Genomic DNA, 16613 nt, shown 5'->3' on the forward strand with positions numbered 1-16613 from the left:
CAACAGCAGCAAGCTTCATCCATCGCCATATAGTGGTCATGATAAATTGCCATTCAGGCTAAGCTGCTCTGATGGTGCTAATCAAAAGAACCTATGCAGTCTCGGCTGGCTTCCTTTTGATATTTTGAAAGCTATTGCTTCAGTTAGTAGTGCACTTTCGGCCAGCGCAAGGCAAACAACCGCAGGAGCTAATCACATTTCGTCTGTGGAGCATTTAGTAGTGCACATCTAACACGTTTCGCTCCCAGCTCGCCCGCAAAAACCCTTGCTTACAAGTTTCAACTCACTTTTGCCTTTTTGATGGTCCTCTAACATCTGCCTCATGCTGCCGGGACGAGTCCTCTTTCTAGGGACAAGTTAACGTGATAGCGACACCAATGTTTACGCTGGCATGAGTGTGTGTTTTTGTTAAGACCTGGAACTAAAACCGCCAGTAAAGGAAGTCAACTAGCCACTTGCTTGTTGTATGCGCAGAAAATATCAAAAGGTTTGTGTTACCGTGCCGTGCCAACAGCGACATTGAAGCCGACGAGGGTTTTTACTTGGATGCTAGTGAAAACGTAAAGTGGCTGACGCGCTCGACCAAAATTACTGGATTGGTGGTCAAGTGGTTAAAAGAGGGCTAGAAAATCTATAACGAGCGTCTTAGCAGAGTGATTGAGATCAATCAAGGAAATAGTTATCGGTTTCCGTTATACTCTACTAAATTTTTTTGGAAATAAATATTGAAATTCAGTCCGCAAATATATATTTCGACTGTGACGTACAGTCTTCCTCAGTGCTTATGTGGACTGGTCCACATAAGCACTGAGGAAGACTGTACGTCACAGTCGAAATATATATTTGCGGACTGAATTTCAATATTTATTTCCAAAAAAATTTAGTAGAGTATAACGGAAACCGATAACTATTTCTTTGATTGATCTAAAAGAGGGCTGTTGTGTGCTGTTGACTTTTTTTTGGTTAATGATCGTAAGTGTGAGTACTACAATTAGTTCGGCCGGGTAAATTTCATTAATGGAATAAACACGCAGATGACTTCACAAGAGTACTACAGTACAGTCGTAACTAAGTGAATCGTATCGCAACCGAACTCATCGTCTAGGTTTATCATTAACAGCCAAACACTTAATAAATTCAACTGAAAGCAGTGCATCGCCTTCATTCTTGTTGGCCCATATCCGAGGGGCATCTTGACCTGTACATCTTGCCGAAAGGAAAATAAACACAACACAAACTATTCATTTGCTTTATACCGACCGACAATAGAAAGTGCATCATCGTAACCGCAAACAGGCAGCTGTGCTGCAACCAAGTGCATCGTGTATCCTTTCGATTCCCGTACGCTTGGCGGGTGTGAGTGTTATAAAACGTGGTCTCAAGTGCTGGGAAGCAACCGTGTGAGGCGAGCATCTTTACCGCCGGTGCAATCCTGGCCAGTATCCGACGAGGACTGTTGAGGACGACGATTGCGTGCGAAGTGGCCGGAAAGCGGGATGCCTGGAGGAGGCGTTGTGTTTCTGGTGTGTGTGCCAACGGCAAATTATGAACGGGCTCTAATTAACGGTAAGGAATCGTGTTTTGTTTAATTTACTCTTCAACGGAGCAGAGTGGCTTGGCATAGGGGCATAGCTTAATACATGATTTGAAGGGCACAAGATGATGAGGAACGTTTTCTAAACCTGTTACCGTAACCTCTTCCATTGAGCTTACATTTCATTTTACTCGACAGAACCTTGAACTAATTGAAGTTTTAAGGAAAACAAGCTCGAATATTCATACATTATTTCGAAATTTACGCTAAATTTATTGAGAAAGTTAACCAGAAGGTCTCATTAGGTCGATGTGCCTATAAAAACTCGAATCAAAATTGAAAGTTACAACACTATTCTTCACGTGAACTTTCTCGTAAACAGATATATCTGTTTTATAAATGGTTGTGAAAATTTAACAATATATTGTATTTTTCTGATTAAACATCACGATATCAACAACTGAGATTGTCTTTTCCTGCTGTTTTCAATTTTGTTTGCTGATAATAATCATTTTCTCATGAAATGCTACTGAAATTCTATGAATTAGATATGATTTTTTTTGGTTTGTTTGGAATGAATATCTCAAACAATTTGATTTTATGTGGAGCGCTTTCAAAAATATTATCAAAGTTTGAATTTTCTAGCTGGTGACTTCATTTTAAACTCTTTCTTAATTATTTTATGTATTTGGTGGTTTTAATCCTCTGATTTTAAGCTTTTTAGGTATTTTGACTTTTTCATTGTTAGCTTTTTAACATTTTCAATTTTTGTCCCTTTAACTTTAACTTTTCGTGGGCAGCACATGGGAAACTTCGTGTAAACCAGAAAATAAAACATCTCGGTATGTCATGCTATGCTTTTGCTTCAAAAAATTTTCAGCTTTTTTATTTTTATACTTTTTGAATCTTTATCTCCTTGACATTAAGTATTATTGAGCATTTGACTATGTGACTTGCTGATCATATGTTTTTTATTTATTTTTACTTTCTAGAGTTTTTTTTTAACTTTTGAATTGTTGTTATATTCGACTTTTTGAATTCTTGACTTTTGGACTGTTTGCTTGCTGATATATGTTCTTCCAGCTGGTCTTGAGGTAGTCTTCATAGGTTCGAGTCCCGGGCAGGGAGAGACTGTTAGTGTCAGTCCAGCGCAATTGTCCTGTACACTAAAATAGTTGGCTGCGACTATTTTCAATTTTTTGATTTTGAGTGATGGCTTGGCTTCTTGGTACATCATCTGTTTTTAAAAAACCGGAAGTTACAGACAGACAGACAGACAGACAGACAGACAGACAGACAGACAGACAGACAGACAGACAGACAGACAGACAGACAGACAGACAGACAGACAGACAGACAGACAGACAGACAGACAGACAGACAGACAGACAGACAGACAGACAGACAGACAGACAGACAGACAGACAGACAGACAGACAGACAGACAGACAGACAGACAGACAGACAGACAGACAGACAGACAGACAGACAGACAGACAGACAGACAGACAGACAGACAGACAGACAGACAGACAGACAGACAGACAGACAGACAGACAGACAGACAGACAGACAGACAGACAGACAGACAGACAGACAGACAGACAGACAGACAGACAGACAGACAGACAGACAGACAGACAGACAGACAGACAGACAGACAGACAGACAGACAGACAGACAGACAGACAGACAGACAGACAGACAGACAGACAGACAGACAGACAGACAGACAGACAGACAGACAGACAGACAGACAGACAGACAGACAGACAGACAGACAGACAGACAGACAGACAGACAGACAGACAGACAGACAGACAGACAGACAGACAGACAGACAGACAGACAGACAGACAGACAGACAGACAGACAGACAGACAGACAGACAGACAGACAGACAGACAGACAGACAGACAGACAGACAGACAGACAGACAGACAGACAGACAGACAGACAGACAGACAGACAGACAGACAGACAGACAGACAGACAGACAGACAGACAGACAGACAGACAGACAGACAGACAGACAGACAGACAGACAGACAGACAGACAGACAGACAGACAGACAGACAGACAGACAGACAGACAGACAGACAGACAGACAGACAGACAGACAGACAGACAGACAGACAGACAGACAGACAGATCGTTTATTGTTTTTTTATTGGTTTGATTGATTCTATGATTTTTCAAGGTTATTTTACTTTATTCAAGGTTATTTGTTTCTAGGATTATTTTTATTTGATGCCATTTTCGATCTTATTATCACTTGTTGCCTTGTTGACTTTTGACTTTTAAACTTAATAATTTACTCTCCCAAATTTCATTAATAATATTTTCATTATTAATATGATTTTAATTAAAAATAATCCTAATATGTTCTTTCGTTTGCAGACTTTTATAATTTGTGACTGGCTTTATTATATAATGACTTCATAACTTTATGACCATTCATCTTTATTATTAGATGACTTGAAAGATTTCAGTATGACTGAATTTATGATTTGTACACTAATTGATTCAAGGGTTTTAATACGTTTTGACTGTTTGGGCTCTATGATTTTGTGTGTTTTTTGGGATATTTACCTTCCTCACTCTTTGACTTTTAGCTTTTTAATACTCTCTGGCTTTTTGGGCTTTGGTCTTTTTGATTTTTTGACTTTTAAATTGATAATCTTTAGAGTTTGATGTTTTAATTTTAAACTTTCTGATTTTTTCTTGCATAGCTTTTTTATTTCTCACGCTTCTGTTTTTTATTGTTCGACTTTATGATTTTTTGACTTTAGTATTATTTTAGTGCTAATTTGTTTCTCTTCTACTCTATGAGTATTTGTTGTTCAACTTTTACTATTCTATGATTGTGATACTTTTTTGTTTTTGATATTTTGACTTTATATATTTTTGATTAATTTAAGGACTTGTTGGCTTTTCTATATTCAAATATTTCTCAACTTCTTTTTTTTTTCGTCTCTCTGATTTTGTGTGTTTTAGAATATTTTGTATGTTTTTTTAATGTTCACTTACAGGTTTTTCAGGCTCTTTAACTTTTTGATTCTAAGTTGTTTTATTTTCTGACTTTTTGTTTTGTCAACTTTCTGATCATTTCATCATTTGTAGTTTGTTTATTATTGACTCCAACTGACGTCAAATTGACCTTTACGATCTAAAATATTTTTGTTGGTTCAACTTTTTTACTCTTTGCTTTTTCTTAACTTTTTTGCTTTTTGACGTTTGACGATGCTTTCACTTGTTGAGATGTTTGATTTATTTTTTCTTGTATTTTTTCTACGTTAATAATAATTTTCTTTTTATTTTGCACTTCAATAATATTTGTTTATTTATGTATTGTTTTTACTATTTTTCGATTCCATAGGCATCATCACTTCGTGTTTGTTAGAATTATTTACTTTTTGTATATATTGACTTTTCTATTTCTTTATTAATTAATTTTTTTCACATCGTGACTATCTTACCATTTACCTATTTTACTATTTTATTTTCTGATTTCATGATTTTTTGCATTATATCTATACGATTTTGCGACTTGATAACTTTATTTGTGACTTTTTGACCTTGTGAATTCATACCTTCAGGACCACCTTTAAAAAGCAATAAAAAAAAAAGTTTGATTGTTTAATGTTTGATTCTTCATTGACTTATGGTTTTCAGTTGGTTTACATATTTTTGGACTCTTGGTTCCGGTGTTTATATATTTTTGGACTCTCGGTGTCTGTTTTGGGTTTTCACGGCTTTTCAAATTATTGAAGTTTTGATATTTAGACTTGTTTGATATTTTTGCACTTTTGTGAATTTTTGACGTAGGACTACGTCATCAGTAAAACCTCTGTAACGGAATGAAAAATGTAAATTGAAACATGTAATAACTTTTGTCTAATTTCAATGGCTTATAACTCGGTTAATTTTCATCGGGTTTACTTCGTTTTTGTAGTAATCGAATGGAAAATTTGCTTTCTTTCCACCAGTATGCAGAAAATTACAATATTATGACGTAAACTTTTGAACTTTTGGACAATATCGAGTCTTGCTTCGGACGCGGAAATAATCAGAGCTGCAAACAAGGTCAAATATTTATTATCCAATGTGGTTATTTTTAGAATCTGGGTGATATCTTGATGCCAAAACTCCATACCACCTAATATGAGTATTTCAAGACTGGAAACCAACAACAGACGCCATTTTTAAACTCAGAATTGAGATGGTGGCTAGAGAACAGAAGTCGACCGCAAATATCACTTTAAAATCCACAATGGCGACTTCCACTTGCTGAAAACGGTCAAGAAAATGGCCAAAATACAACCCAATGTGGTTATCTCTGGAACCAGAATGATACCCAGTGTTCGAAAATCGACTCCACGCACCACGGTTTTTTTTTGGAAACAAACCCAATATAACTAAATAGCATCCAAGATGAGTATTTTCTCAATCAATATGGAACACAGAGACGAAAAATGAAATCTAGCAGCCATTTACATTTTCAAATATGGTGACTCTGGTTTCCGGGAATGACCGAATACTACCAAAAATCGGGATATTTTTCAGTGGCTAAAATCAATCCCAGGTGCCATTTTGAAATCCACGATAGCAACTTCCGGTTGTTGGTAAACTGCCAAAAATGGCCAAATACTACATGAACATATTGTCTATAGTAAACTTAATGTTTATCATTCAAATAAAAAAAGAGAAGTTTTTCGACATAAACGATACACAACTTCTTTCAAATTGCTTTTTTAACTGGTTTGTTTATATAGAAGAGGATTTCTTGTAGTTAACCCTATTTATATTTCTACTGCACAACAAAACTAGCATCATTTTAATCATAATGATTTAATAATTATTTTTAAACATTATGAAAAATAACGGCACCAGTAATGTTTTGCTGCATTCTATGCTTTCAGATTCTGTTGCTCCACAAGATCAAATATTACTCGATAGACCATGCTTATTCCCATCCCATGATCTTCTTCGTACTGCTATTGTGAAATTCCATTAGAGCACAAGCTTAATGGCTCACCGAGTGTAATCAATATCTCCACAAATTGAATGTTTTAGAATAAAAATTTGTGCTAGAAAATGGCAAAAAAAACCTTTTAGTACGCCCACGATTTCGGTTTTTGAGTGTAAATCGATTTCAACGCATTGGATTATTTATTCTGCATTATTCACTGTAATGCATGGTTGCACCAGATAATTGCAGAAAAAAAGTGAATTCACTTGACAGTTAGTCAATAACTTTGTGCTCAATGCGTTTATTGCAAACTGGTTAGATACTGAAACCTAATTGAACTTCTTTTTATCATAATCGAATAAAATCGTTAATTTGCAGTCGATTTTATACTTATGCCACCGTGAAACAGAAGTTAAAATACATTTCCCTTTCACTGAATTTACTGTCCATTCTGCTAGCTTCACCTAGTGTGAAAATCCTGATTTGGTTTCCTAGTGCATCCGATAATTACACACAAATCTCTTTTATTCCATCGTCGGCAGGATTGGAGTACGGAAACAGCCAAGTTCCCGCTCCCTCAATCACATCACATCAGCAGCAGCAAAATTCACTTGGTCCGACGTTGCCCACGAACAACTCCAACATCGGACGCAACTTAAATATAAACGTTCCGGAAAATGCCGTTCAATCGGGTGACGCGAGTGATTCTGCGAATGCCGTTTTGCGACTCGAAGTCGAGCTACGAGATAAGCATGTACCACCACCAAGCAATCAACGGGCAGCCAAAGCAAGACCCGGACAGCCGCCCCCACCGGCTCCGGTTAACGCAAATCCATTTAAGAGCGGGGGATTCAAACAGCGCAACGATAATTGCTTCGTGCCGATGGAACAGGTGAGAATTGGTGATTACCGAACCCACCGGTGGCTTTCCAGTTGTGATGGGATTGACACTGTAATAGCAACTGCGGTAAATAGATTGACTTTATTGATGCTGGGCTTAATGCTTGTAAATGGCCGACGCAGAAGCGTAGTGTAACCTAAATAGTAATTGAAACGAATTCGCCGCTTTCGTCCGATACACCGCTCAATTTGGTTATCATTCGTTTATTCGACTTTTGAAACCATCACACCTCGAATCCCAGGATAAGTAAATTATCAACCACTTGTGGCTGTGGCGTGCGTGATTGCAGCCGCTGGGCTTGCGCCATTCATTCATTCATTCGTTCACTCACCATGCAACGCGTTTTCTCCTTTCTCTGGCAGGTGCTCGAAGAGCTGTTGAAAAAGCTCGAGATTGAGCACGTACTGTGGCATCCGGACCGGACCGGTCACTACTATCAGGTGCTGTTCCCACTGGCCGCCGGTGATCCATGCGAAACGACCCTGCACTGTTTGACCGAGCTGGGCATCGGCGTTCGAGCGAAATCGAGTGTGAGGTAAGCGTTATTGGATTGCACTCTGGTGCGGGGAGGGAGTGGGCGGAAATTATTGCTAGCATCCAAAGGGTCATTAACACTTGGAGCGTTATTTTGGAATATTTTTCAGTATGTGTTGAAGTGTTTTTTTCGAAAACCTTAAACAATAAGACTTTCGGATCAATCTATGAACACGTAAAGGCACAAATTTAATTTCAAATATATCTTTTCATCCTCGAACGCTTAATTTGACTTAATGAATACTATATTTCGCAATTTTTATCATTCCAGCGTTTTGCCATGTAGTGTTTGTTACGATGGTTCCGCTCAAGACGACGACGATTACGGGTAAGGTTTATTTTTATTAACAGCTATTAGATTCTTAGCAATATAATAACTTTTTAACCATTCTCGTGAAATTTGGTACCCAAAGCCACCAACATGTTTTCAGACACATAAATGAATCTTCTCGTAAACATAACGTTGAAGCGACGAACCCGGCGTGCATTTATGACGTGAATCAACGTGTTTTGATAAAAGCTAGAGGTACCGACTTTTACAGGAATGGTTAAAAAGTTATATTGGGCTTTAGGCCAGCATTTTTTCGCTTTTGTCGACCAGAGTAATAAAATGAATAGAATATTCATATGTTAATCACAAGCATTGACCTTTTTGGGATTCATTTATCAAATCAACTAAGTCAATCCTCTCAATTTTGACGTTTTCCCAATGCAGAATTTCCAACCAAAAGACGAAAAAATACCGTTTAAATATCGACTATTTTCTTTGGAATTGGTCTAGAAGTTAGCTGATGTATTGGGAACCACTCAAAATTTCTTTTTCTGCAAAAAAAATTGAATTTCTATAACCGTAATTCGCGCATAAAGTCGGTTACTTGTAGAGTGAAAACAGTACTTACAAGTAACCGGCGAGAATATAAATAGAGTGCCCCATTTTATATTCTATAGAATTTCAAATGTCACATACCTAAGCAGAAATTTATTTTCTATACTGCAATGGTAGTATTTCCCCTAACATCAGTATCAGAATGAACATTTTAAAATTACTTGCTTCTTCGGGTTGTGACAGAACAACAAGCCTAGTTGTAAAGAATTAGATACAAGGATTATTACAAAGTTTTATCCCGCTGGCATAATTCTTATGCTGCCTTCCTTTTCACATTGTATTGTATTCCTAGTACATTTACTCATAGAACGCCAGGACATTCTGAACAACATATACATTGCATGTTTACCACCGCCGGAAGGCGGATTTTACGAGGTTACAAAATATTTCGTAGCTATCAGCAAATCTGGTTTCAAGCACTACGTGAAATGGCGTCGATCCCTTGTTTTCCCACTGCCTAGGACAAACTGCGGAAAAAATAATTCTACAAGCACGTAACCTTCATCCAGCCTGGATACGTGGGCGACTGCAAACCGTACCATGTGATGTAACGTTTCTTTCCGGTTGCGCTGCAATGTGACTTTTCCTTCTCAATGTCACATATTTTCCGAGATGTGTACGTTCTACTGGAGTTAATGAGATTCATGCTCATTATTCCGTTTGCATACAAAAGCTAACGAGACTGTGTTTGTGTATGTATGTTTTGTTGTTGTTTGCTGGTTCGCCCACTGAGCAAAAAGAAGTATCTCTGTAGACGGGACATAGTCCCCTTCGCCGTTTCAGTGCTGTTTCGAACCATATTTGAAATTAAAAAATAATTGTTATTGTGTTGCTCTGACAGACAGATCAGTGCCGGACAGATGCGTCGTCCCCTGGTGGTGGCGGTAGGGACCTCATTACTGTTGGCAGAATAATGTTTCCAAGAGTCTTTATAACATTCACCGCGAAACAAAGGTCACTGCATTTTAACTATGTTTGTTAACCACTACAGCCTGCGCGGAGGAAGCGGCGAAGAAAGGCTGCAGTAAGAGGAAAAAAGTGGAATAAAAGCTCTATTATAATAATAATACGCTCAACTCACATTAAGACGCAAGTGCAGCTCGACTGGCAACGCAAGGTCATTCTAGAAATAGACGACTGTGGACTTCTCGCTCGTTCGTCCACTGCCAACTGAATAGAAACTCGGAGTCCAAGGTTCATCTATCTATTCGGAGTCCAAGGTTGCTGACGAATATTATTTGTCTTATCCTAACGAGGTACCGGAGCACTGTGACAGGTTGATGGGTTTATTACGGATACGTTGGAGTTATTATATGACTTATATCATGGAGTGACCGGCTAGCGCAATAGGTCTGACACGAACGGAACGAGTGGAGGGAGGTGGAGTTCAATTGGTAACAGCTTTGCTGTTGATAATATGAACAATTATATGAGTTGGGATTTTCAGCATTGCACTGTGATAGCACTGACAGAAATTTCAGATTAATTAATTTTGGTATGTGTTATTTAACCAGTGTTAATAATATTAAAAATCTGTCGAACAATTTGCCAAAATGTGCGTCAAAACCAATGAGTCGGAAAAAGTGGCAAAGCATGTTGGAAATGAGTCCAAAGTCAGTTTGAAATGTGCCCAAAGGGTGTTGAAAATGGATTATATGAAAATTCTCTAAATGGACCGAAATGAGTGTAACATTTCGATTGAAATTATGTCGACATATGCCTAAAAATTTATAAAACAATGTGTAAAAATGTGTTCAAAATGTGCCAAAAATATTGGAAATATCTATATGGGCCAAAAAATGCTAAAAAACTGTCAAAAATGTATCAAACAATTCGTCAAAAAATGTTTCGATTATGCCTCAAATATGTATAAAACAATGTGTTAGTAAAGGTAACAATACGGACAATATGCCAAAAGTATGTCGAAAATGAGTTTAAAATTTGCCTAATAAGTGTTGGAAATGTTCCAACAATATATAAAAAAAATCCCCAATTGCGCCGAAAATTTTGACAATCTATCAAAAATTGTGCCGAAAGTTTGTCAAAAATGTGTGCTAAATATGTTTTAAAAAAGGAGTCAAAATATACCGAAAAATGTTCTGAATATCTTAATATACAATTTTGTGTAAAAAATGTTTCTGAAATGTGCCCAAAATTCGTTAACAATTTAAAAAGCTTTTTGACAAAAAAATGTGTTGAAAAATGCGTCAGAAATGTGTTAAACTTTGTGTTACGAAACGCGTTAAAAATGTGTCGGAAAAGATTGACGATGGGCGCAAGCTTCACGAGCCGTTGAAAGCGAATGGCTCACGTAAATGAACCAAGGTTCTTTGAACCAAATCTGATGCCAACCGAAACCGATGTTTACCAAGACAGCACTATCGGGTAATTTCGAAAGTTTATCGTTGTGAAGCAGAAGCCATTCATATGAGTCGTCGGTTCGCATTGGTTAGTGAGTGGATAGAAGCCACTCTTCGAAAAGAATTAACTTACCCAGCCATAAAAATGATGTTAAAAATAATTCAAAAATGTTAAATGTAGAAGATGCGCCAAACAGGTAAACAAGTGCCAAAAATGTATCAAGAATGTGAAAAAAGGAATTTGTTGAAACATTTGCTTTAAACGTATCAACGAATGTATCAAGAATTGTGTAAAAACACGTAAACAACGTGTCGAAATGAATACTAAAAAAATGTATAAAATATTGTGTCAAAACATCTGTCAAACCATGTGCTAGAATAAATGTAGAAAATTCGAAATCGGGCTAAAATATAAATGAAAAATCTATGCAAAAAGCGTGTCAAACAATCAATTACACTGGTCAACACAGGTGCGGCCACAAAGCTCAAACTGGAAAAAATTAAAGATGATAGCTATTTAACCATTCCTGTGGATTTTGGTGCCACTAGCTATTACAAAAACGCAGCAAAAGCTCCCACTCACTTCAACGCGAACGGTAACTATGCGCCTCCTTTTACCGTTAAATCGGTGGAGACTTTAGGTTAGCCATTCGACAGTGATCTAGGGAACGAGTGGAGGGGAATTTGAATCTTGAGCTCGATAGTAATATTTCAGATAAAAACTTTTTTCTACAAAATTGTGCAATCGCACATTTTACTATAATCACAAATTAGGGTAAATGAGGCGAACCATCCAAAAGCTGAAAGCCTCTCTAATAAAGAAAAAAAATTAGGATGAAATCCAGCATCTAATTTTCTTGTCTTTGGAGATATAGTTAAACGATGTTCTACAATGCTGTAGTCCCATCGGTTTTGCGCATATTTGTAGAAGAGAACTTCTTTCTATCTTTTAAAATAATCGATTTAGACTTATTTTACTATATCACAAGAAAAAGGCTATAGGTGTAGCATAAATGCCCACACTAAAAAAAATGGAAGATTATAGCTATTTAACCGTTCCTGTGGATTTTGGTGCCTCTAGCCATTTCGAAAACATATCAAAAGCTCCTTTTCCCTTCAATGCGAACGTTAACCATGCGGCTCCTTTGACTGTTGAAAAGATGGAGACGCCAAGCAACCATTGCACAACGTTCTAGGGACCGAGTTCAGGGGGGAATTTGGATCTAGAGCTCGATAGCAGTATTCTAGAGTAAAACTGTCATTTACATAATTGTTACATATAAGGTTATTTTTATCTTATCGAAAAATGAAATTTTTTCATGACATCAGATCTGAGTTCTGTATCTTTGTAAATAGAATAAAAGATTGTTCTACAATGTTGCTTTGTAAAAAAATGTATCCTTCGAAACAACCGTGTTATTAATTCATAAATCATAATAAGGTAACAGTGAAACAATTTTTGACGTTATAAATTTGAGATGCGAAAATTTATTTGATTCAAAAAGGAACAATCTTCTTCTTCAAACTATTTTGTTTCACGTTTTTGAAAATATTTTTTAGAATTAGATCGAGTCAAAACCTACAGTTTAACTTGAGAGGGTGTGAAGGAATGTTTCGAACTTCAGAATTGTACAGTTCGCGAATTTGGATGAAAGTTATGCTCATCATGCGCAGTACATATTCTGGATTCTCATCTTGATATGTGTTTTCTTCATATAAGGACTGTTAAATTTATTTGAATTTCTAATTAACAGTTAGATTTTTACTGTAAAAAAAGCAAAACCTTGGTGCTACATTCCGATTCGGAACTTGACCTTCTTATTATTATACATAGACTTCGCTGCCAACTGTTTAAAGTGTCACACAACAGTCTCTCCCGAACCTTGACTCGAACCTACGACAATTGGCTTGTTAGGCCAGCATCGTACTTCGAGACCAGCTGGGAGAATTTGACTGTATTGGCTACATTTAAACAGAACTCAGACTGATATAGTAGCACTATTGTATCAACAAAGGCCTGACTGAACGATGTTGGTAGTATATGAAAGGTGTTTACATTATATATTACCTTTTCAGTTGACTGCACAGTTGGTAAATATTTGAATAAATAATACCTAATACGACTATAAAGGCGTAAAACAATCTAAGGGTTATCGTAACTTTAGTTTCTTCGCTGAATCTTTCCCTTTTTGGAACGATCCGCCATCTTTCCAAACATTATTCGCGAGTGCCGGCACGATCCAAAACTACGTCCGTCTGTTTAAAATTTCGTCGAGTAAGTTTCTCCAATTTCGGCCTTTCCTCTCTGGAACTCTCAGTCGACACTAATACATCAATATTTTCTTCTCAACTGCATGAGTGTTCTAATCAACTTTTTGAGGACACAAATACACATTTTAATCTACCGTATGCTTCACTAATACATTTATTTTTTGAATCACTCTCTCTTACCGTAAACTATTTTAAGTTTTAGTCAGGACTCTCACCTTCGGGCATTCACAAAGCGTTTAAAACCGTTTCGAAATTTTTACACAGTAGATCGCAATAGCCATTTCAAGGTTGCGATACGATGCCCGTTGCTGTCAGTTGGACTTTGATAAAAGAGCAGTCAGAAATGCAATTGCATTTCAATTTGTTTGGGTTTCCTTTTAACTTAATGCAGGTTATTTTTTTGGAATTATATTTTATTTAATGTTTTCTTGTTCCAGCATTAATCTATTACAAGTATATGATTCAATTTAGCATACAATTTCAAATTCAACGATACAACAATAGTAATGCGAATTATCTTGTTTTCGATTTATTTAATACTGGCTGACACGGCAAACTTCCTCCCGCCCATTTTTGTGTTTAATTGAATAATTTCCAATATTCTAAATTCATTGATTCCTTGCGATGTGTCAAATCGTTTAAAATCGTTTAAAATGGATCGAAATGACAGCAACCTCGCCTTTTGGTTTCTATACATCACCTCGATTCTTAAAATATCCATTTTTTTGCTATTTTCCAGAAACCGAAAGTGGTCATCTTTAAATTCAAAATGGTGTCCAGGGTCAATGTTTGGTTTCTATGTATCATCTCGATTACGGAAATATCCATATTGAGTACCTATTATTCAGTCATTTTCGCCTGTTTCTCAGAAGTGACCATTTTACAATTCAAAATGGTGCCTGAGGTCAATTGTTAGCTCATTGCATCATTCTGGTTCCGGAGATACTCACATTGGATGGTATTTGGTTATTTTAGGCTGTTTTTCATAAACCGGAAGTCGCCATCTTGGAGTTCAAAATGGTATTTAGAGACAATTTCTGGCATTTTGGTTGAAGAAACACACGTATTGGGTGTTATTCGATCATTTTCGGCTGTTTCCTAGGAACCGGAAGTCGCCATCTTAGAATTCAAAATGGTGTCTGTGGTCGATTTTAGCTCCTATGTTCATTCTGGATCCAAAGATACTCATATTAGATGGCATTCGGACATTTTTGGTTATTTTCCAGAAACTTGCCGTCCCACAATTCATAAAGGTGTCTGGTCAATTTTCAGCTCCTTGCAACATTCTGGCTCCAGAGATACTCATATTGGGTGGTATTTGGTCACTTTAGGCTGTTTTCCATGAACCGAAAGTCGTCATTTTGGACTTTAAAATGGCCTGTGAAACCATTTTCCGTACTCTGGGCGTAACTTTGGTTTCGGAAACATTCATATTAAATGGTATTTGGTCATTTTCAGCTGTTTGCCAGACACCGGAAGTCGCCATCTTTGAATTCAAAATGGTGTCTGTGATCGATTGTTAGCTTCTGTGCATCATTCTGGTTCCGGAGATATTCATATTTAATGGTAATCGGCCATTTTAGGCTGTTTTCCAGGAACCGGAAGTTGCCCTCTTACCTGAGGTCGATTTTTGGCTCCAGTGCATTGTTACGATTCCGGAAATACCCATGTTGGGTGGTATTTGGTCATTTTCGGCTGTTTTCCAGAAACCTGAAGTCGCCATCTTAGAATTCAAAATGGTGTCTGTGGTCGATTACAGCCTCTGTGTATAATTAAGTTACCGGAAATAGCCACATTGGGTGGTATTTGGTCTCTTTCCGTTGTTTTTCAGAAACCGGAAGTCACCATTTTGGATTTCATAATGGTATTTCGAGACGGTTCTGGTTGAAGAAACACTCATATTGGGTGGTATTTGGTCATTTTCAGCTGTTTTTTAGAAACCGGAATTGCCATCTTAGAGTTCAAATCGGTATTTGTGGTCGATTTTAGTTCCTGTGTAGCATTCTAGATCCGAATGTTGTTATATTGGATGGAAATCGACCATATTTGACTGTTTTCCAGAACCCGGAATTTGGCATCTTACAATTCAAAATGTTGCCTGACGTCGATTATGGAGCATATTTGTTATTACTAAAAACATTCTTTTGCCAAATATGGTTTCATTTAGTTGATTAGTTCATGAGATGTGCAGAAATTTGTGATCCATTTGTATGGAACCCCTCCCTGCAAGAAGAGGGATGGGTTTCAAAGTATTATGGACACATTTGTAACCCCTATAAACATCCACATGCCAAATTTGGTTCCATTTACTTGGTTAGTTTTCGAGATGTGTAGAAATTTGTGCTTCATTCGTATGGGACCCCTCCTATCCAGAAGAGGGAGGCGTCTCGAACTATCTTAGTCACCTTTGTCGGCCCCTAAAACTCCTATATGCAAAATTTCACGTTGATCAGTTCAGTAGTTTCCAAGTCTATATGGATCAGACAGACAGAGTTGCATTTTTATATGTTTAGATAGATAATAGGCACAGAGGCGCACGGTTAACGTTCGTGTTAAAGTGGGATGGAGCTATTGACATGCTTTCTTAATTGAAAGGGGTACCAAAATTCACAGAAATCGCTAAAGAGCTATAATTTTTCGTCATTTCCAGTTTGAGTTCTAGGGTCGCACCTGTAGTTTTTTTCTCGTGATTTCGTGAAAAAGAAAAAAAAATCCTGCAAAGTTGCGCAAAATTGACGGGACTACAGCATTGTAGAACATCGTTTAACTCTATCTGCAAAGATAGAAAGTTAAATGCTGAATTCCAGCAAAAATTTGAGTAACCCTTATTTGTGATGACAGGATTCATCAGATTGCACAATATTGTAAATTAAGGATTTTTTTCTAGAATATTACTATCGAGCTAAAGATCCAAATTTCCCTCTTGTTCCCTAGAACACTGTCGAATGGTTAACCTAGCGTCTCCACCGATTCAAAAATGAAAGGAAGCGTACGGTTAACGTTCGCGTTGAAGTGGATTTGAGTTTTTGACACGTTTTTTAAAGGGCTAAGGACACCAAATTTCACAGGAACGGTTGAGTAGCTATAATCCTTCATTTTTTTAGTTTGAGAATAAATCGTAAAAATTTGTAAAACAATAAGTTGAAAAATATGC

General features: G+C 37.1%; 2 protein-coding genes across 8 annotated transcripts in view; one reads left to right on the plus strand and one right to left on the minus strand.

Moving 5' to 3' along the window:
- LOC129732403 (uncharacterized) overlaps positions 1 to 16613 on the minus strand; it is a 596785-nt gene that overhangs the window by 227697 nt on the left and 352475 nt on the right. The window lies entirely within an intron of this gene.
- LOC129732404 (uncharacterized) overlaps positions 160 to 16613 on the plus strand; it is a 104734-nt gene continuing 88280 nt past the window's right edge. Inside the window, exons 1-5 of one of the 6 annotated variants that reach the window (XM_055693259.1) lie at positions 160 to 487; positions 996 to 1566; positions 7050 to 7399; positions 7771 to 7943; positions 8214 to 8270. In XM_055693259.1, the coding sequence (XP_055549234.1) occupies positions 1497 to 1566; positions 7050 to 7399; positions 7771 to 7943; positions 8214 to 8270 (650 nt within the window). In that variant the 5' untranslated portion in view covers positions 160 to 487; positions 996 to 1496. Of the gene's footprint in view, positions 603 to 995; positions 1567 to 7049; positions 7400 to 7770; positions 7944 to 8213; positions 8271 to 16613 lie in introns of all 6 variants that reach the window. The other 5 variants (XM_055693258.1, XM_055693261.1, XM_055693260.1 and 2 more) reach the window with 5 other exon arrangements.

The sequence above is a fragment of the Wyeomyia smithii genome, chromosome 3 (genome assembly GCF_029784165.1).
Source record: "Wyeomyia smithii strain HCP4-BCI-WySm-NY-G18 chromosome 3, ASM2978416v1, whole genome shotgun sequence".
In the NCBI taxonomy this organism is placed as follows: Eukaryota; Metazoa; Arthropoda; class Insecta; order Diptera; family Culicidae; genus Wyeomyia; species Wyeomyia smithii.